Source organism: Dermacentor andersoni, chromosome 4 (genome assembly GCF_023375885.2).
Source record: "Dermacentor andersoni chromosome 4, qqDerAnde1_hic_scaffold, whole genome shotgun sequence".
Taxonomy (NCBI): domain Eukaryota; kingdom Metazoa; phylum Arthropoda; class Arachnida; order Ixodida; family Ixodidae; genus Dermacentor; species Dermacentor andersoni.
In genome coordinates, this window is record NC_092817.1 from 3,435,186 (window position 1) to 3,458,515 (window position 23,330).

General features: G+C 46.8%; 1 protein-coding gene across 1 annotated transcript; it reads left to right on the top strand.

The window, feature by feature from the left end:
- Positions 1-270: 270 nt before the first annotated feature.
- LOC140217085 (uncharacterized) lies at positions 271-19,768 on the top strand. The gene is made up of 2 exons (XM_072287501.1): positions 271-580; positions 17,303-19,768. Exon 2 carries the CDS (start codon positions 17,479-17,481, stop codon positions 18,304-18,306), a length of 828 nt encoding a protein of 275 aa, XP_072143602.1. The 5' UTR covers positions 271-580; positions 17,303-17,478; the 3' UTR covers positions 18,307-19,768.
- Positions 19,769-23,330: the final 3,562 nt, after the last annotated feature.

Sequence of the window (23,330 nt, forward strand, 5' to 3'; positions counted from 1 at the left end):
AGGGTAACTACTGGTGGATTCCCGAGGGCCAATGGCTATACCCTAACTTGTATCTGACATTATTTGTATTCTAGTAGTTTTAAATGTTTCGAAGCGTTCGGTAAATGTTGTAATATCGACGACGCAGTACTACGCCGGTCTTCACTGCCGCATAAAGTGAGAATGTGTGGTGTTTCGGCGGACAGGCATCGGTAACGACTCGCCTCCGCGAAGCAGTCGCGTGGCGAGGGGGAACTATTTTTTGCGCCGCCGCGGCTGCAGCCCACGCGGACCAGAGAGCCGCTAAACATAGGCCCCCGCACCTATTGCGGGCTGCCGCTGCAATGCCTTGCTCGCCGCCGGCGTCCCCTTTGCATAAACCTCGAACGTTCTCCAACGACCGACTGTTTTCAGTGGACGTCGCATCGAAGCACTGCTTGGGTCGCGTATTCAGTGCTCATACTGCCGCCGCCGAGGCAGTCAAGTGTTGCGCGTCGGCGGTGTCTATTTCCACGACAAATCCTGGCCGAGCCCCTGTTCTTCCGACCACTGCGGAATATTTTCTGTTTGAATATTGGAAATGAACTTGGCGAATATTTCGGTAAGTGTCGACTTCTTATCTCTTCACATGTTGTGGCGGAACTTGTGTGCTTTGCTTTCTATAGACAGACAATTTTCGTGATTTATTGCGACAGAAATTAGACCAACGCCTGAGGTGCACTCACGCCGTCGGCGCAGGCGTCGTGCTGTCCCACTATTGAAAGCGACGAGGAGGAGGGCGTCTCGAGAAACGCGTAGTTGCTTTCAGTTGGAACAAGGGCGAAGCGAGCTGCCGACGCGCCTGCTCGAGCGGCTCGGCGATGGCCGTATGTGCCGCCTTTCATAATAATCATTATGTAAAACATATAATCAAGTAGTACCCACGAACCATACGATAGATTGCTAAAAGCATTAAAGTCACCAATCATTTCTGCTAGGTGGATGCGCCGTCAATTTTAAGCACGACATGCTTTTAGCTCCCGTTCTCGGTGACCTTCAACAGACCTCGTGATAAAATCCAGAGCCGTTATTCGCGCACTCAAGAACAGAACGGAGCGAGGACGAAACGAGAACATCCGGGCGTCGTTGCGAGAACAACACGTGATTGTCCGGCAAACCAATCAAAACATATGAAAAGGCGGTCTCTGGCCCCCAACCCTTTGTACAGGACTGCATTACGTGCTGTAGTTAGTACCCAAACAAGTTACAAAAATATTGATTCCGATTTCTTCGTAATGTATGTTCAGAATATCATTCAAGCTGTACCTTCTAGTGCGCTGAGGTTTAATTTGTTATTTGCAATAGCGACGTTCAAAAGGCAGGTACAGGGCACCGCACACTTCGTCACCTTTTGGCACTGAGACAAGGTTGTTTGTGCTTTCTTGAACGCCATTTCTACGCCCGTTAGTTCCGCGGCGCCGGTTTCGCGCCGGGGATGGTTGTTTGGCCGAGACAAAACTTGCAACGAGGTGCAATTTAAAACAGCTACATTTCGGCTCAGCAAGCAGTCACGCCTGCGTCGTATAGTGGGTGCATACGCATCTGCATCCTTCTTCATTTCAATGAAGGCGCCCTCACAAATGCAGAGCAATGCAGCCCAATGAAAGGAAAGCAGGAAGCGTTTTCCGGAAACAGACCGTGCAGCGAGTTATACGTCAGAGAAGAAGGACTGTGCCGACAACGCCAGGATTGTGCGGCCGTTCACAAAAGTGGCAACACCACCACGGACCGCGGCCGCCTGCTTAAGGCCGCAGCCGACCGCTCGGACGCGAAGACGGACGCTGAGCGAGCTGCACTGCTGCAAGCGGCTGAAGGCGGCCGCACGACAGGCAGCGAAAGATGCCGTGTGGGCGCAATCGTTTCTTGCCACTTGTCCGTGACAGGAAACAGTTGCGTCCATATGGACCCGTGTGCCGTTGCGAGCATGCACTATACCCATTTTAAGATTGTGGCTAGTATCATCTCCAATCAATCTGCTTTGGCGGTAACCATTTCCTGCTTAATCTGCTCTCGATTGCGGGAGCGCTAGCATTTTTTTATCCTTACACTGCCAATGTCATATAACATAGCGACAGTTCTACAAACTCGTTACCATCACTGTGCTGTACTTCTAGATTCAAGAATAAATACAGAAAAATTAAATTATGGCTAATTTAGTGATCCCAGATCATAGCGTAATTTCTCTAAATTACCCACAAAATGCTTTTGCAGTAAAATAAAATAGGCGTTTAATAAATATTTTTCTATTCACCATGTATCACCTATTATTGTGGAATGTATGTTAATGCTGAGGCAAACGAGCATTCTTTCCCCCAGAATTAGTTGGTCAGTACACCTTCATTTAAGCGTAGTATTGAGCCACAACTTTATAAATACGTATTGAAGTGTGTCGCGTTAATGGCTGCTGTACTTGGTATGAAATTATCCTTTTGCAATGATATTAGCTAGAATAATTGGGGGAAAAGAACAGGGCACCGAACAACTCAACTTCGTCGGGACGGCAACGACTGAACTCGCACCGCTCCAGGTCTGGATGAGATTGCGTCAGCCGCGTTCGAGACATCGTTCGGCCTCTTAATTACTCCCTCGTTAATGCATGGATTGTTCCTGACTGGAAACTTGGAAAAATAATCGCCCTACTTTAAAGAGGAGCGGAATGCTATAGACTAATCGCACTCCGTTCGAATGTTATAAAATCAATAGAACGGGTATTGCACATTCGTATGATGAATTTTTAACGAATAACACATTAGTAAGCACATGTTACATTGGATTTAGACCCGAATGCTCGATATGGTGCGGACATACCAATTTAGAAGGACACACTAAGCTTGCTCGAGGTGGCAGTTTGCAGATTTTGTGACCCTTGACTTAGCTAAAGCATACGACAATGTAAAACATGTCATAATTCCTTAACGCTTTAAATAACGTGAGTTTTCCTCGGAATAATATAAATTAGATAAATGCATTTTTTAATGATAGGAAATTTCATTAGTCCCAACGTTGGTTACTGACACCCAAAATACAATCAATCAAGAGCAGTTCCCCACGGACCTGTCCTTTCTTCTACTTTGGTTAAGCTTTCATTAAGCTCAATTCCATTGTGAAAGGCCATACAAGAATGTGTCAATGCAGACGCCACAGCATCCTTTGCGTCTGTGAGTGACATTCACTCATTACAAAGAACACTGCAGTCACATAGAGGAACACTTGAAGCTTCGTTTTCGTAAATTAGAATGCCGCTTAATGTTTACAAAGGTTATTTGATTGTATTTCCATTGAATGTACCGGTTGATCTCTCTCTCCAAAACCGTCAGGAAATAATTCCGCGTGTTGACCGCATCAAACATCTAGGTGTAATATACGACGCAAGACTGAGCTAGCACAATCCCATTGATGGTGTTATATCTAGGGCAACACACGCTGTCGGCATCATTAGCAAACTTGGTCGACATCGGCTACGCAGGAAAACTCTAATGATGATATATCGCGTGCTATTCCCTAAGTCCAATTGGGGGCACGCTCCCCGATTCCCCAAGTGGAATTGGGGAGCGTGCTATTTATTCTCTGCTGGGCCGCCATGCAATCCCCTGGTTCTTCTAGAGCCCGAGCCTCTGCAGAACTGTCTTGGTTTGTGGCAAAAACTTTGTGGCAAAAAATGCTTTATATAGAAAAGTATGACTGCTACACTTCCCTGCAGATTACGAGTAAGAACATACTTAAATATTTAGGCATCTTCTTTGTGACGACCATAATTTGTATTTATTAATGAAATGAGGGCATTTTTCCATGAGAGTTCTCCCGCTTACATAATCAGGTTTTGTTTGCACAGGCTGAGCTGGATCCACTAAACGTTATTTTACGCAATATAATTAGCCCAGACAAGCCCTTGCCTAATATAAACATTGAAATTGGTATATTTTGAGTTTAATGATCTATTGAGAGGAAGACATTCGCATTTTATAAAAATTTAGAGCGCTAAAGCACACACCACATACGCTCTGTAATATAAATACATTGCAAGAGGATGGCTAGGTGGGCTAGTTGGTAATGCATCATTATAAAAACTTGAAGCGCTAAAATTTTAATTCCGAAAATTGGGTATTTCTTTAGCTACTCAAAATATCCTCCTCTTCGGGGCTTCTTCATTGAGCTTTGGCCACAGGAACACCTGCACGGCGATTTGCGACTATCTCTGTAACACAAGAAGGCTGCCATGTTAATTCATGAGATCAATAATTGGATAGCTCATTATATTGCTTACTCTGTGTCAGAAATTATTTTAATACGACATTACAAAAGCTTGCTATTTATACATCACTACAATTATTTTTTTCTGTATCTCCCGGGCAAATCTACTTCCTAATTATCATAAACCTTGTAGGTAACCCTGATCTACTTCTTCCCTTAGGTTGTTCTTTCTCCCCCTTCCCTTTAACAGCCGGCTTATTGGCCAGCCTCGCGTTCGGGTAAGAGCCACAAATGAGGGACAAGCAAGCTAAACGCCCCATGAATACCGGCATTGGCAGTGGTAGCAAGGTGCGCTCGAACTCCTCGGACGGTGTTCCAACTGCACGCGGATATTGGCGTGGTATGCAAGGCAACTACTGCGGGACAGAAGAAACAGCGCCTGGCGCCGCCGGCAGTGACCCACACGTCGACATCACGAGAGCATCACAAGTGTCAGTCAGCACCGACTGAAATGGTATTGAATAACGGCAGCACTGGACAGCTCAGACAGAAAATACGCAGACCAGACCAGCTGAGCAGGAACGCTAATGCAGTCACAGTGTGCTTCATCAACACTCTCACGCGATCAGCGCAAGGCAGAACGCGATACGCAGCCGTGGCGATAGAATGCGCAGTGGAGTCCATGTAAGTGAGGACGCCTCTCCAAAGCTACATTCACATAATAAAGATGCTTATTGTCTATCCCTTGATTATGGATGGAAGAACATACTGAGGAGACGTCCTGCCCACTTTGCGCGCTAAGAGAAAAATGTGGAGGAAGTCACGTGTTATTTTTCGCTGTAGCGGCCATGTTGTCGGGGAACAATGGCGGTTTTCGTTTGGTAGTGTGGGCTCTTGTGTGCGTGGATACGTAGACCCCGTACCGTGGCAAAGCCTTCGTATGTGTAGGTTTGCGTTAGCCTCTGTGTTTCGTTCCGCCGTGTTGACGAGAGCATGCTCTGCCCGCTGTTGTCGTGGCCAGGTGGGACTCGAAGACAAGCGTGAAACAAGCGCGCATACAACGCTGTGCACCAGGTACCACGCCAGGGACGAAGGACGACTATTTTTTCCATCTGTGGTGGAGTCATGCTAAATTGCCGTCACAGACCGAAACCCCTATGCTTCAGAATGTACGATGGACGCCTTGTAGGTCAGTGACAGTTTTGCGGTGTTTCGCCTTATGACAGCGGATGATGAAATTGTGGCCCGCAGAACGCCTATGCGGAAGGATGGGAAAGAATCGGATGCTATGAGCAATAAATGGACGAGCCTCGCTCACCGCAGACAGCTGACATTGGTCAGCGCCCTCGGGTAAACGGGAATTAGCGCCACGAGTGCTCATTTCCTCCCTGGTACGTTGTGGACCAAACTCCTGAGGCAAAAAAAAAAAAAAAAAAAAAAAAATCAAGCATGTCTCCATGTCAACGCTTTTGTTGATGCGCGAGGGGCAAAGGCCATCCCGCTTGTCGTCTGCTATGCGCTTGACAAGGACACGTCTTTCTCTCTAGGCGTGAATGGAAACCAACACCGCCTGTATTTATTTTCTCAGATTACGGCTTCTAATCCTCTTGTATTTCCATGATTGCAGCGCATTTATGTGAGAACCATTTCTCCTCGGGACGTGCGAAGCAGCACGCCATGGAGTGCGGCTATTTTGTTTCGGCAAAACATGAGAAAGTATAGGAATGGGGTATTCACTTATTTTATTAGCAACCTATCGCACAGCAAGACACTGAATACACAACACAATACTGTAGAACTGAGTATCTCATTATTCAGTGCAAATTGGCGCATTTTGTGCTACGAACAATTATAAGACAGCTTCCTACAATTTCTCAGGAACAAAGTTGCTACAAAGGCATGTTCATTTGCTGTACGCAACACAACTCTGGTAAAGCAATTTTCATCAAAACTACGATTTCTGATTAATAAGAACATTACGAAGAGCAGCAGATCAACATATTTAGCATACCAGTAAAAAACACTTTCCTTTCTTGTTCGACACAACGTGCACACTTCTCCGAAATATATATCATACCTAGTAAATTTTCGGCACAGCTCTCGTTGTGATAATGGGCCGATGAATATTTAGGTAATTATATTGAAAATGACAATAGTCCTTTTTTCATTTTTCGTTTGGTTTCACGATACACTTAAGAGCAGCAGAGCTTCATTCAGAGTCTTAACACTGCTAACAATGTATCGTTACGAGACTCTTCACGAGCATGTTGCAGATGTTTCCCGAAATTTGTCAGTTGAGATTGGGCAAGGACAAAGTCATGCATAGGTATTAATGAACGCGTAGCTTCGGGACATGGAGACATTTTTAAAAGTAAATCAAATCGGTTGCATTCATTTTTAGAGGAAAAGAGTTCTTATGGGAGACTGTGGTCTAGCTTATCTTTCAATAAAGCAGCCACACCCCACAAGTTCCCGACCACACCAACGGGCTCCAGAAAACATTTCATGTCTGTCCTCTTGTGAGAATGGAGTGTCACCTGGCTCCCCATGAGTTTGAAGAACTCCGGGCTCACATGACTCTTTAGCGCTTTTCCTGTGGCAATCATTAGACGGCTCGTTGGCTTCGCTGACTTCCGATACATTTGCGTATCATTTCTCGGTCTCCTCATGACGCCTGCGCTTGGTGGTGTGTATACTTATGGCTTTCGGTCTCGCTGCACCACGTTTCTCCCGATATGTAATTTTGCCTTGGTGGTTCATGACATCTTCACGCACACCGAGTTCTGCAGAGTATTGGATCTGCATTGTTCTACTGCTTAAGAATTAGAGCCCCATTATGAGACGAAAATATATGATTCATCCATCGAGAATAATGCTGCCACCCTCCCAAAAGAAAGATACACTGAACCTCTGGCACATGCATCAACAGTGAACAGGGCAAAGAACCTCAAGTATTTTCTTCATGTAAGCCAGCACAGTAAGATTCTCAATGCATTTTCATTTAGCCACAAATGCATAGGCACAACCGGCTTGGCGCAACATCCACATCTCACGCTGCAACAAATTGTGCGACGCCTCGGTGTTTCATAGTGCGGCTGATAGATGACGCATGACCAAAATTCAGCATTATGCCTACTAAATAACTTCACCAACGAAGAACCCCAAGTTCTTTACGAGATTAGCATTAATAGGTTACTTTACACAATTTGTGATATCGATTTATTTATTTATACTTAATTAACTTCTTTCCCAAGAAAGTAAGCCATTTGGAAGGCACCCTGACAGACAAGTAGAACAATCGGCAAAAAGTCAGCAACCAGCGAAAAAGTCAGTGTCATAGGCAGCTGCATGTGAGATGTCGGTAACACAAAATATAAAACGGCTACACAGAAGTGACAAAATTTGGCGATATGGCGTGTCTAGACATTGCTTCAGTGCTAATCACAGTAACGCTGACATTGAAGGAGCCTTAATTCCTACGTACGTTCTGTCGACACACCCGACTACGTTCGTAATGTTCCCGCGAGGAAGGACGCATTCTTTTATGTATGTCCGCACAGCCGCAGTATTCGGGAAAGCTAGCCACCGCTTACGCACTGCCGCATCGATAAAAGCGTCAGACACATCTCTGACAAAGCGGCTAACAGTAGTTTCATGACGTCCAATGTAACGCTCGGCGCCGACGCTTCCCTGAAAACTCCCAGTGCCGTAGAAACGGAGGGCGCAAAGGACTTGCTCAACGACGGTGAGCGAATGAAGCCCGCCACGCTGTCTCCGCAGACGAGAGTCTTCGCCTCGATCGTCACACAGCCAGCGCACTGATGTCTTCGACAGGCGAAAATGACGCTGAAACTACACGTCGGTCATGTAGGTGAATGGGTCCAGACGGTCATACTGACGCTTGCTGCCGCTGGATGCAATGACACGGGCTGCTGCTGCCGCCGCCATGTTCCCGAGTTGAACTGGGAGGGGGTTTCGCGATGTACGAGTTTAGCACGGGTTCGCCTGTCAATCAAAACCAGAGGTCACGCCCCGCGCGAGGCACGTAACTCTTGTGCGCCCACCCACCACGGTTGGGCCACGCTCAACTTATCTTTCCGCAACAGCGACGCGGTGTCGAGCTGAGAGGCCTCAACAATCTTGACCGCCGACATAAAACACGCACAACGCACGGTCATCGGTGATGTACTGAGCACCACTATCAAAAACAAAGCGTTGACTGTCGCTGGCTTATGCATACATCTTCTCGGGCTGAGATGGCCCCACAACACAGTTTTATTACCTGCATTGTGGCGACGTAGCACACGGTAAATAATTATCGGCACGTCACTGTAGCTGCTTGCAAGGCGTCGATGCGCCGAGGGGGACGACGATGCTGTGGAGTGCGTATCGCAGTAGTCGTTTGAGATGGCTGCTCTGTCATCGGTGATGTATCGGAGCCATAGCGTCGTAAACACTATCAGCATCCGAGAATCGCTCGCTCTTCTAGACCCAGTGCAATGGCATATCTTCATCACAAGCACTGCGCATTCAACAGTTCCAGCACCTTTCTCCGTACGAAGTCTCATTTCATAACTGCACACAAGAGCCCTCACCTGCCAAAATGCGATTGCTGCGGTGTCGTTACGATATCCATCTGCGATCGCTGCTGGCTCCAGCAGAGGTAATCCGCAAGCAGCTTGGACTGCAAAACACACTCAAATACTGCGTGCATGCGCTCAGAGGCACCTTCAGTATGCAAGCGATGACAAGCGATGAATTGTGTTGCTGGGAAGCACGCACTTTTTCGCAATGCATCGTAGAGGCTTCGCGCACAAACATAAACTGGTACATTTTCACTGAACTGCGTCACTACGGACCCTAAAATAACGCGCCGCCATTTTGCAGCGACAGCCGTTGCTCCCGTATCTGACTAATGTGTCATTTTTAGTCGGTAAAGCCGGGGCCTTAATGGCCTAGTAAAGCGCCTGCGATGAGCAGTCGTACCGCGGCGCTGCCTTTCTATTCCCCTAATAGAGAAAGATTGGTCATGACCCTCCGTGGGTCATGACCGTGGTCATGACTGACTTTATTGAGAATAGCACCGTAGCGCCCCTGGGCGACTTCTCATGCTATGAACTACCTGGTGCGTGCGACCCTTTTCAATGTATCCGCTTCTATGTTTTCGCCTCACTGTCGTCCCTCACGGCAAGAACTGCAAAATTTATTAATTTGCTCGATCTCCGTTTGTCATCAGAAATTTCTGGCATTCAATATGAAAAACAGATACTTAAAGAATTAAAAATGTTCGTTATTTTATTTGTTGTATTTTAACGTATTCGTTTGAGTGTAAATATAGGTGCAAGAATGCGCCGCATGTACCCTGTTCGCATTCGACGGAGGCTAGAAAGATAGTGCCCGAAAAAGGAGGCACGCCTTTGACGCGCCCGGGAAAGGCGTGGCAAGCGGCTCACGGCAAGTGTGCAGACAGACAGCGGGACAGTCACGGTATTGCTAAGTGACGATAATCCACTGATAACAATACGCCGCGCTGGCGCGTTTCTTTGTGCAGCCGTCTGCGCTTGAAACGAGGAAGCAGCGTGCCGCGCAGGGTGCGCTCATGTTGTCATACGCGGCTTTTTGTCTACATATTTTTTTTTGCCTGTAGCTTTTGCGCGTTCCGCGCTATCTCCGTTCACTGACTGCCGTCGAGCAAACTCGGGTAAAACTCGGGTGAACGAGAAACTCGGCGCATCCTGCATAGCACCCCAGGCATCTCGTTTATAAGTGCAGTCGCCTGACAGTTGTCGGGCGCTGGCGTAGGCCACAGGACCTACTTGACCTCTTTTCAACACTTGCCGCCATTCTCTCCATATTTTGCACCATAGGGTTTCACCTGAACTGCTTCAACAGCCCATTTATATTTGCCAAAACTTGGCCACCCTGTCAACGTAAATGTTTCTTATTTTTAGGTCATCTTTTATATTTAGGCTAATGCTATCCTGAGATTTCCAGCGGTTTCACCTTTCCCAAAGTGCCCGCATTTTTGTCGGCCTTTGTTCATATTTTGGAGGATTTTTAATAGACGTTGAAACCATTGCATGGCCCCATGACAACGCTGCTTAAAAAGTCATTTTATTTCCCTGAGGTCTTGTGCAAGCTTCTGCCTTCTTGCCGTTCATGAACCTCCGGGTTTCTCTGTCACTTGCATCCAATTTTGACGACTACAATCCCACGGAAGTTGGCAACGATATAATGTTCATGGCATTAAAGCCGTTTAAATCAATTCTACCGTGGTGACGACAGCCGCTTTGGTCACTGTGAATGCAAATATTGCAGGAATGAGCGCCATTCTTAAGCATATAAATTGATAGTCTAAAAAATTATGCGGATCTCACGTATGTGCAAATTGATGTAAACGAATCTTTCTGTGTTCTTTGTTGTCATTGTCGTACGTAATCTCCACAGAGTAGTCAGGCACCCTCTAATGAAGTGCTGTCAATGTTTCCCTGATTACGCCCGCCATTGTGATGCAAATAAATGTAACTTCAACTCATTTTCTCAGAAATAAACGCTGAATGAAACGCTGACGTCATCCTGAACAAGGTCATCAAGCGCCGTAGTCCTCGATCTTATGATGCCCCTAATGGAAAGGTTATTTTCGTGTGTGTGTCTTTTTTTTTTGGGGGGGGGGGGGCGATGTGCTCTTGTACCGTAGAAACGTCCCTCGGACGTCTCTAATGTGCTCGTTTTGATTCTCAAGCACCCAATGAAAACAGTCATCGCTGGAACTCAAGATGTCCTGGTGGCAGGCCACCATGGCGTGTAGCGCAACTATGACTACGCTGATTCATTTGGGTTGGCATATGCTATGTTATGCGTCATATTTTGCCACATTCATTTTTCAAACTATGCTAGGGTTCGAAAAGGCCGGCCAACTCACTAGGTCCCTTTCCTCTGTTTACTTCCGCAAAGTGTGCATCTATTGCTGTGGTTACCAAATATACCCAGCGGTATGCTATTACTCAAGCCTTTCTGGAGACCTGAGCAACTGACGTCGCAGGCTTTCTTCAACCGGCATCGACGTTCAATATGGCTATCTTCAAGTACTTTTCGCGGACTTCGCTCACCGCGTTCTCTCCAGAGTTATCTCTTACACCACTCGCTCCTGCTAAACAACACAAACACGCAACGGCCTTAATGAAGTATCAATTACACGCTAGCTGACATGCTGTCAATGTACCTTTCCGCTAAGCACCGGGATTGGAGGGTGGTCCTGTCTATGGGGACATTACCGGCCTACAGCTTCGCTCAACAACACTGCTCGTTACTCATCACTTTTTTTTTCGACAGCAGTATACTGTATTTCCTCTTAATATACTTTCGGCTTTAGGTGTGACCTTGCACGCCCGCTTATTCTGTTACGTTGACGGCGACCGTTGTCGTCAGGCTGCCGCCTCATTCTGAGCTTCGCCCTCACCAGAGAGCGCAGAAAGCTGATCGAGCGGAGGCTTCATATCGTACGTACCAGCCATAGCGCGCGTCAGCAGAAAAGCTATCCTAGAGTTGTGCGACGCGCTTCAGAAAAGCTTGTGATGCGCGAACCGAAAGCATTGGGAGATTCTCTATTAGAATCTAGGCAAAGCAACCGTTTCTTCTCTATGCCGCCATCGCGCCCCGCGAAGGATAGTTGCCCCGAGTGTAATGTGGTACGTGTCAGTTTCAGATCCAGCGACCTGTACGTTACAGACACAGCAGCCACGCCAAAAGAAAGCGTTTAGCGCCGTCATTGAACAGGACCCGCAACTAAACGTCGATTTTAAAGAGCTCGACTCACGCATCAACCATAAGGTACAATCGAGAGCCGGGAGGCTTCGTGTGTGTGTTATGCTTCCGGTCTGCTAAGTCTGTGAGCCTCGGAAATGACGTTGTTGCATTCGCTGAGATTTTTGACAGTGTTTTCCACGTCAAATTTGGCAGGAAGTCTGGCAACAGAGACCCAAAGGTCTGGCGGCAGACTTTTGCTACACCCATAGAGTTTCTCACTACATTACCTAGAGGGAAATCGGGCGCTGCTGTGCTGTGGTATGCAAGGGAATGCGGGTATATTGTGCCTTCGGATTGGCATCGTTCTCGGAGAGTCAGGACATCTTGAAGACGCCCCTGGCAAGCCCCCTTCCGTCTGTCGCAATGATCCATTTTCTACTAAAACAGCACGTAAGAAGCTGTTTTAGCTTTATTATAACACAAAAACATGTTTTGTTTAACTATGAGAACTTGTTATTGCATGCACAATTATATGATACGTAAAAAGTATCAGCGGGTCGCTATTGTTGGAGGACCGACGACAAAATTCGCGCTCGCTTTGAAAGAGTTTGTCGTCTGTTCTTGCTTTTCTTCGCTTGGTCGTACATTGTAGGTGAGCAAAGATGTAATATGCGTGAACGGAAACATTTTATGAAGATTTTACTTTAAGAACGCGTTATTTGTGTAGCCATATCCACGTTTTAGACGAAGCCTCTTACAACACTAGCCAACATGAGCCTCGCAGACACATATACCATCATTCCTATGACCGCACGGTGCCCCCTTAAGAAACTCCCATAGACGGTGGCGCCAGATTTCCCTCTGGATGTTATAGTGAGAAACTCTATGGCGACACCAATCAGAACTCTGTCCAATATTCGGCTTCGTGCGTGCCGCGAGACATGACGATGCGAACAAATATCCACGGTAGACGCTACAGACGCAGCACATACGCAGCAAACTCACAACGAAGACAGCACGTTTTCAGCGGCTGCAAAGAACCCTAACTGTCGAGTGAAGTGAAAATATATCACGCAGCAGACTAAGCCGACTCAGCACAACACACAAGGAAGACACCAAGTTTTCAGCGGCAGCCACGAGCACAAGTGACTCCGTGAGATCGCGTTGAAGCCGAGAAGACTGATATCGTTGCTGCTGGAGCAGCGCTTTCGGTCGGCGGGTGCTGACGGCAGAATTTTGGGCGGAGGCATGAAAAGCTGTCTAAGAGGTGTTGCCACAGCCTTGGAGCCGCCGTGGCATGATGCTCGTCTGTACCCAAGGCAAAAAGACGTGGCTGGGAGTAGCTTTCCTATGGACAGGAAGCGATAGCAGATATAAAAATAAGGAATTTAGTGCTTGCATGAGAAGCGATAATAATGAGTTCAAGAAGTCGGGCCAGATGCTATTAGTGCGAGATAGGAACTCATACATCGGTGATTTAGATGGATATACTGATTACAACGGTCCTCTAGTACTGGATCTATGCGATGAACAGAATATGATGGCCGTTAACAGGGACAATATATGTCACGGACAGCTAACGTGGCAACGCGGAAAGAGGCAGTCATGTGGAGACTGCGCCTTAGTCTCAGAAGTGGTCTACGAAATGTACCACATGATAATATACCAGCGTGGAAAAAATTGCCTTGGTAGCAATCGCTGACACTTAAGATTAAATTTTTATAGCGATACTAACGCAAAACACGAACCAATAGCATCGTAATTTAAAAAAAAAATATGTAATGCAAATAACAGAGATTGCATAAACCAGAGAAGAAAATTGAGGCGTTTCCTGCAATAGTCTGGGAATATAAGGAACTGGTCGACGTTATGCCGAAGGAGATAAGACAAAAAGAAAAAAAGAAAACTGGTGGATTGGAAGAAAGAAACGATGTAAGGGGTGGAAGAAGGAAATAAAACAAGCTACAGAAGAGCGTAAACAGGCGTCTAGCAATTATCCAGAAGCCATAAAGTAGGGATTGCACGAAGAAGCAGTGCTCCTTATGAGATGGAAGAAATACCGAGGAAAGTGAGCTCGCGCAAGAAAAAAAAGCGCAAGTGAACCCCCCCTCCCCCCCCCCCCCCGTTGCATGCGTAACATTCGCACAGAAGGCCAAGGTGCCCCAAAAATCTTCTAAGCACTCGTAACTCCAACTAACATTCACCAACGGCTATAAGTAATGAAGACGGTAACATCTACGAAGGAGAGAATGCGCAGCGTTACATCACAGACGTTACTATGAATAACTTCAGCACGAAGGAAGGCGTAGTCCCGACTCAAATAGGTCAAGCCGTACTAGAGAGGCCTGAGAGATCAAACTTTTGTATAAGAAGCTGTTACTGAAAAAAAAAAGCAGGAGAAAATTTCCTTTATAACACGGCAGCGGCATCTCATGAAATCCCAATATAGCTAATCAAAAACCTCTGTCCAAAGTGCAAGGGGCTGCTTACTAATGCTTTAGGCAAGTGGGCAGAACTAAAAAAATTCTGATTGGATGTCGTGAAAGCAAGATGGACCTCATCTACAAAGGCAAAGGTGATAAGGACAAGACGAGCTCGTACAGAGCAGTTACAGTAATGTAGGTGATATATAGAATGGCAATGGAAGCCACAAATCTTGAATTATTGAAGTGGGTGGAGAAAAATAATGCACTAGGAGAACTGCAGAATGGGTTCGGGCAAGGCAGTCTCTTTGAGGATAAGTTCGTACTAAGTCAGCGCATAGAGATTTCAGTAGTTCAGATAGCATTTCTAAATATAAAGGAGCCTACGACAGTGTAGACAAGGAATTGCTACCGGATATCCTTAAACACGGAGGCATAGATGACGATTTCGTGGAGCTGCTGAGTGAGATATACAGAGACAACCAAGTATAAGTTATATGGGAAGGTCCAAAAGGTAATGAAATGGTGGGAATTCACCAAGGACTGAAGTGAGGATGTCTTCTTTCTCCAATGTTCACGCTTTATGTTAAGGGCACAGAAACATCGACTAGAGTACAGCGAATTAGGGTTTCATTTATCTTACATGCGTAATGGACAAATTGTGCAACATAAACTACCTGGGCTCATGCATGCGGACGACATAGGGATATTCGCGAAGAACAAAAAAGATTTGCAGACACTTGCGAATATATGCGGCAACGCATCGACAAATCTAGGCCTCAAGTTTAACACACAGAGAGATGAGAAATTATGAATTTAACGAGGAATAATTACGTGGTGCCGATTCAACAGGAAGTCATGCCCATAGTCAAGCAATGTAAATACCCCGGCGTATCTATATATAAACTAAGGAAAGACTGACTCAAGCACCAGCCTAGAGAATATGAAAATAAAGGGGAAGCGGAATGCTGCAATAATGGAACACGGAGCACTATGTGGCCACAATAAGTATGAAGTAGTGGGTTGAATCTGGTGGGAACTAATGGTGCTAACACTAGCGTTCGCAAATGTCATCCTATGCTTAAAATCGGATATTATATCAGGGTTGCAACTTAAAGAAAGAGTGGCAGGCCGATTGGCTTTGGAAGCCCACGGTAAAACCACAGGTGAGGCAATGGACTGTGACATGGGTTAGGCCTATTTTTCAGCCAAAGATGCACAGAGCAAAATTTATTTTGAAGAAAGACTCATGGACGTGGATGAAAGTAAAAGGTAGCTAAAGTACACAAGTGTCTTTACTTGGGAGACCGCCTTAAGCCCTGTCCCCGCCGTAGTACGCTCGTGTCTGCTTGTGATAACCATGTTCTCTTGCACGTGTGCAACTGATTGCGATGAAGTGGGCGAGAGTACATATTCATAACCTTTTTTTCTAATAAACACGAGTTGGAAGTTGTGCTTATCCTTGTCACCCTTTTGGGCCCCGTTTCCACTCCTGCGCTAGTCACTTCAGCATGGAATACCAACTAGCCCGGACTCACACCCTGCTTTACTTAAGAAGCGTGGACACCGAATTGAGAAACAGGTCAAGAAAGCTGGCAACCAAGCACACAGTAATTGAAGCTGTATATAGACAAGCAGGAGTCATCAGAAAGAAAGCGGGAGAAACCGCAGACAGTTAATTGTATGCGAAGAATGGAAAGAAAAAGGACCATGGCGATTTACAAGAACAATAAATAAATATGAAGGAAAATTTGTACTATAAAACAAAGGGCAGCGCCTTGCTATTTGAGGCTCAAGTCGGTTGCTTCGGAAGAAAAACATAGTGGAGCAAATGTTAGGAACTAAATGAGGCATGTGCATACTGCAGCGAAAATCGGGAGACCACTGAGAAAATACTAATGAAATGGGATTCACCCAGTGAGAACCATAAGTTACGTACACCTTCTAAAAGCCTTTGGGCTTAAAGTGGACGGAAGCGTCAGCCGGTGAGCAGTCGAGATAAGCAAGATATGCTTTGGATATTGATGGAATGAAAAATGCAGGGATTGATATGACCGGATCCCTTACAGTCATAGCTAGTGGTACAAGGCAGATTTTGAAGAAAAAAATAATGAGTAGATGTATACAAAAATGCTATACAAAAAGCATGTGTAGCATACCTGAGTAAATCAAGTCCGCAAAATGACTATTTGTCGCCGCCCCGTTTCAAACGGGATGCCATTTAATCACCTAGCGCGAGAGAGGAGCATGCTTGTTACATGACGCGTTTCTCGGCGTTGGCACGGCGTCACAAATTTGGGAAGCCACGCGCAGGCTTCGCGGCTGCGGTGCTAGATGACGTCGAGTCTTCTTAGAGGAGCGCCAAAGGGGATTCCCTAGCAGTATACACCTTAGAGATAACTTGTTTCGGCGGTGGCAATAAGCTGTGTCGCTACATTGATTCAATGCTAAACGCATTACCGGCGTCTGCCATTGTGAGGTAGGTTGCACCGATTTCTTTGGGCATGGCAGTTTCCCCAGTCATTGTAAAAAATAGGAATGCGAAAGTAAGCAAATACATTGTACCGCCCATAGGACAATGATTTGAATATGCTTTTTCTTTTAGTATTGTGGACTTCGCTTTTCCAAAAGCCATTACAAACTTAAAAACAACAGCCACAACAGGACATATACCTAACTTCATTTAAGCTTTGAATGGGCCAACCTCTACCGAACCGATAAGAATCTCATTGTTTTATTGGAAATTGTCAAAGCTTGGACTATTAAAAGTAATTTTGGAGTAATGCGTTTCATGAACATAAATTGAGGAGTGATTCTGCTTTCTCTGATATCGAACAAGTTTCTTTGAAGTGAACTTGAATGTTAGCCTCCGTTTCTGTGCTTGTGTTTTAGCAACTAATGATTGATTTCTTTAATTTTCGCAGGATGCCAACATGCTAGGGACTGCGTATTTTTCATCGGACGAGCAGGAGTAACGACACTTGTCATTTTCGAGCTCTCGACATTCAGTTGCTTCGAAAGAAGCACGATGCCGACATTAATCTACGTCCAGTGACTTGTGCGAAAACACGTTCTACGAGAGCTAACAGCCGCAAACGCCATGGCCTCGGCCGCTTTGGACGAGTCCTTCGTGACACCGCACCTCGAGCTGTGCGCCGACGAATGCGAGGCCCTGTACCTACAGTCAGTGTACCGCTTGGACACCCTGGACCGAGCCTGCAACGAGATGCGCTATCTGCTTCGCGACATGGAAGCGACCGAGCAGCGGCTGCGCGAGTTGCGCCACAAACATTCCAACCTCGCCAAGCAGATCAACAACGCCCAAATAGACATCGATAAGGTCGACGAACGCCAGCGAAAATGCAACGTGGTCGTCTTCGGACTGCCGGAGACCGAAGTGGATGCGGAGTGGTGCGGTGAGCTTGTGCTTAAGCTCGCTAACGAGCACCTCAACTTCTCTCTCACACTGGACCAAATCGTGAGTGCGTATAGACTCAAATCTGCTTCGTGCCCCAGGCCTATTCTGGTAAAGCTTACTGGAGAGGCCAAGAAATGGGAACTGCTCAGAGCAAGTGGCCGGCTTAAAGGAACGGGCATCGGGATACGCGAGGACTTTTCCTACACCGTGCGCAGGCAACGCAGGCTGCTCTCCAAGAAGATGCATGAAGAGCGGCGCGCCGGCCGCAGGGCGTGCCTGGACTGCGACACCCTGAAGGCAGAGGGTCGTGTGTTTGTGTGCGACAAGTACTGCGAGAACGTGGTCGAAGTGTCAGCTTATGGCGTACGAGTCGAGGGCGTCGCCGGGTCCAAGGGAGGCGTAGCTTCAGAGCTGAAGCTAGACGCGCACTGCCTGAGCCGCGAATGGCTCGAGAAGCACTCTGAGATCATATCGGAAAAGATAAGGGTTCTAAATGGCAACTGTGGCTAAACTTCGACGTGCCTCGCCGTCGTCCGTGCAGGAGAAAGTTGTGCTGAATCTATTGCGGAAATGATCATGACACCGGTGTTGGCACTGTCTAATTAAATGGGATCTACGCAAGCCAAATTAGCACAAGATTCAATATATAGTAATCACACGATAGCGTCCAAACGTAAGTATCACTAAGTTAGAAAGTTTTTCCACTCAAAATCACATGTGTTTTTTAGTAACACCATTCGAGTAAAACACAGATCTCAAATGCAACTTGTATGAACCAGTTGTACTGTCCAATGGATTTACTTTAGCCAATTGGATGGATGGATGGATGGATACAACTTTCTTGTACGTCCGGCAAGGTTTAACGCGACCCGGGCTCAGGTCTCCCACGGAGGAACGTCAAGGCCCTGCCTCAACGCCACCTCACGGGCTTGCTGGACTGCCCACATCTGGATTCCGAGGTCTGAGCTGCGCAGAGCGGCGGCCCACCTCGACGACAGGGTCTCCGGAGTAACTGCCATCCCTCCTATAACTACATTGCACTCCCACAGCATGTGTTTGAGTGCTGCTGGTCCTTCCTGGCACAATTTGCACGTGTCGTCCTGATGCTTATCTGGGAAGATACGTTTGAGACGGAATGGATTAGGGAACGTGTTTGTCTGGAGTTGTCGCTAGGCGACGGCCTGCCTCCTGTTCAATTTGGCACTCGGCGGTGGGTATATCCTTCTGGAGAGCTGAATTATTTTTCAAATTTCCAGTGTGCAGGTCAGTAGAAACGGCAACTATCAGAATTTATAGGGGTTCAAACGCAAAGATTAAGTCAAGCTAAAGTAAGAGATTAGTATTTCATAACTGTTAAGAGATCTATCGAAAAAAGAGCTTTAGTAAGCGAGAAGTTGAGGTAAAAGTAGGACACAATTTGAAGCTCTACCGGGATTACCACTACTAGCCCGATGACGGCACAACGATTTATCATTATTGTTTGTGACCCTAATGCCCAGCCACTAATAATAAAGCTATCACTTGGATTATCCAATTTTGTCAGATTGAATTATGAGATGGAAGAAAATGCTGCTTGTCCAGTTGTGTTGGATTCTCAGAAAAAAGAACTCATTGCCGTTACTCTCGAAACCAACTCGTGTGGTCAAAAGGCTTGTTGTTGCTCGACCTTACGCAGCCCGCACTCTCAGGTTTTGGTAAATTTGTTATAGGGCTCCCAATTTCAAGTATGCCACGAGACTGCAGCGCCACTCCTCCTAGCGTAGAGCCGCGTCACTATCTCTCAGTGCGCGTGCGAAGAACCACGGACTGCCATCCACAGAATCAAGTACGCCGGAATGCTAAAAATTGCCTGTTTTCCTGAACTATTGCTGGTATTCGCGGTAGCGCTGTTGCTTCGCCACAGTGAAGAAAGCTTGCTTGTGATGAAGACAATGTCGCTGCACACCGACGTGTTTTGAGTTACGCATTGAGGGCTGGCTGGCTTGCGCGTACGACGCGCAAAAGTGCTTTCATGTGTTTCTTGGACAGCGCATGCGGGATATTTCGACAACACAGCTAGTTGGGTGAGTTGATTCCTCATTGCAGGCGTGTAAATGCGCCTAAGAGACAAGGACAAAAAAGAAAAGCACAAGGCGCACGTAACGCATACTTTCGACTGATTTGTTTGAATCCCTGTCATAATATATTATGATCATCATCATCATAAGCCTGGCTACGCCCACTGCAGGGCAAAGGCCTCTCCGATACTTCTCCAACTGTCCCGGTCATGTGCTAATTGTGGCAATGTTGTCCCTGCAAACTTCTCAATCTCATCCGCCCACCTACCTTTCTGCCGCCCCCTGCTACGCTTCCCTTCTCTTGGAATCCAGTCCGTAACCCTTAATGACCATCGGTTATCTTCACTCCTCATTACGTGCTTTGCCCATACCCATTTCTTTTTCTTGATTTCAACTAAGATGTTACTAACTCGCTTTTGTTCCCTCACTCAATCTGCTCTCATTTATTCCCTTAACGTTACACCCATCATTCTTCTTTCCATAGCTCGTTGCGTCGTCCTCAATTTAAGTAGAACCCTTTTCGTAAGCCTCCAGGTTTCTGCCCCGTACGTGAGTAGTCGTAAGACACAGCTGTTATACACTTTTCTCTTGAGGAATAATGGCAACCTGCTGTTCATGACCTGGGAATGCCTGCCAAACGCACCCTAGCCCATTCTTATTCTTCTGATTATTTCAGTCTCATGATCCGAATCCGGTGGAAGAAGAAGAAGCCGGAGGGAGCGGATGCACATCACGTCGGCTCCGTATTCCACGAATGTTCTTGTAGCGCAAATCGCCAAAAAGCCACCCGCTATTGCACGCCAACGGACTCAGCTCGTTCCCAGGAACAAGTGGATACCGAAAACCAGGTGGGATTCCCATTTTTCAAGCCTCTACGACAATATTTTGGCCGGACCTCGTAGCGGGAGAGCCGCGAGGCCACGCGCCGGAGCCGGCTTCCTCAACAATTGCCGATCATTTTCTCAATGATGGAAGTCACCGTAGAGGGGTGCAGCATATCCCAGGAAGAAGTGGATACAAGCAAGGGATGGAAGGAGGTCAGACACAGAAGATCAGACCGGCGAACCTCCCAACATCGCGAGAGCACCTTGTCGCCGACGCGGCTCGACAAGCGCAACAATAACCCATGGAAAGGCTGGCTAGAGCAAATACGCAAGGCAAGCAGAATGCCACATTTGCCAAGAGGGGATTACAAGATTGTGATCAGACCGCGTGGAGGACTCAAGATATCCGAGCACGGTATAGTTCCCCTCACAGCTGCGGTACAAGATGCGGCAGGCATTCCTCGAGACGAAAGGGAGGAGGACATTGTCTGCCCCAACAATTATCAAAATATCCTCATCGTCAGTACATCGGATCAAGAGCGTGCAAACAAATATCAGGAAGTAGCACGTATCAAGATTCAAGACACGTTTTACGAGGCCAATGCTTACGAGACAGCGCCTGACATGACGGCCAAAGGAGTCATCAGAGGAATCCCACTCGACGAGGGCCCAAGAGACATCACAGCAGCGGTGGTTACGAGTAAAAACCCAACGGCGATAGCAGCAAAGAGACTGAGTAATACTACCACAGTGATTGTGCTCTTTGAAGGACACAAAGTGCCCGCGTACGTCCGATACAGGGCAGCGCTACTCCCTTGCTCCCTGTACAGGAAACAAGTGGATTTCTGTCATCAGTGCAACAGACTTGGACACAGAGGAGATGTATGTCCCAACCCTGACAACAAGATTTGTGCGGGATGTGGAACATCAAACCCAGATAAAGACCACAGGTGCCAACCTAAATGTCAGTTATGCGGCGAGGACCATCCGACCGCAGACAAGACGTGCAAAGCCAAATTCAAAAAACCCTTCATCGTTAAACAGAGACAATGGCACAGACTGCAACGAGAACGACAAGAACATGAAGCCGCTATCTCAACAGAAGACAGAGCAGAGTCTCGCGGAACGCCTGGCCTCCTAAACGCCAGGGAACGACGCTCCAGATCGAGAACAAGGTCTCCATCCACCACCAGATCATTATCCCGGTCCGGCTCCAGGCAACCGGGGACACGATCCCGATCCAGGTCCAGAACTAGGCCATCCTCTTCAGCAAACCAGACTAACACGGTGAGCTGGGCAGACGTGGTCGATGGCGTGCGCCCGGGTGCTGGTGGGGAGACTGCCATTAATAACGAGATCAAGCAACTAAAACACGAGAACGTGCAGTTGAGGATTTTGTTAGCACGTATGAGCGATGAAATCAAAATTCTGAAGGAAGGAAAAAGCCAAATAAATCAGGTAACTCCCACTCCACACGCGAGCACGAAAGAGCCATCTGAAATCCCGGACAATAAGATGGACGAAGGGGATGACCCCCCTCCACTCAAACGCAAGGCCCAAGCCATCAGTGATAAACAAGATACCGCAGTGGTAGATAAAGCATTAGCCGATATTCAAAAGACCCTAGCAGAAATACAAAAGTCAAATGAAAAACGGGACGAATTGATGAATCAAATGGCTAAGGCAATAGCAGCAATTATGAGAAGATTAGACATCCTAGAGGCAAACCAGTCACCAGGTAACGGACTCCCCTCCGTTGCCTCCGAACCATCACAATCATTACCCACTTCACAACCACATAACTATATAAGATCAGCTTCTCTGCAACCTCCCGTCTCCCTCCCATGGTCGCACCCGAAATGAAGCGCACTAAAAAAGGGTTCAGGATATGGCAGTGGAATTGTAGAAGTTACGAAAACAAAAAGTCAGTTTTGCAGCAGTATTTAAAAGACAAGGATACACCAGACGTCATAATTCTGCAGGAAACACACGGTATTGCAAAGCTAGCAGGATACAGATCTTTTGGCTATGCCGAAGGGGACACCAGGGCATTAACTACGCTGGTAAAAAGAAACATAACTTGCGTGCAGCACAACACAGGCATAACGCACATTGACAATATTCTATTGGAACTCATCCCACAAAAAAAGACAGGACGTAGCTTATTTATTCTCAACATTTATAGCAACCCCATGCTACATAAACACAAATTCAAGAACCTATTCCAGAAAACACTCAGACTTGCTGGAGAAAATCCGGTAGTTATAGGAGGAGACTTTAATGCCCCGCACACCACGTGGGGATACTTATATACTTATAGACTAAGGAGCTCAGTGATGACGTCAAAGCTGCCACAAAAATAGCACCACCTGAATCTAACTTGGATAAATGCGACAGCAGACTTCTCCACATGTGGGAAGCTAAGCACTCGCTTCAGAATAGACTTAGCGGTCAGAAGCATAACAGAAAGTTAAGAAAGCGCATAGCACTCCTCAACAAAAAAATAGAAGAACATGCTAAGCAATTGACCAAACAACAATGGGACGAGATATGTAATTCCATGGACGGACAATTAAGCACCGGCAAAACCTGGCACCTGCTCAGGTTCCTGCTTGACCATGACAATAACAAGAAAAATCACATGCAAGCCATT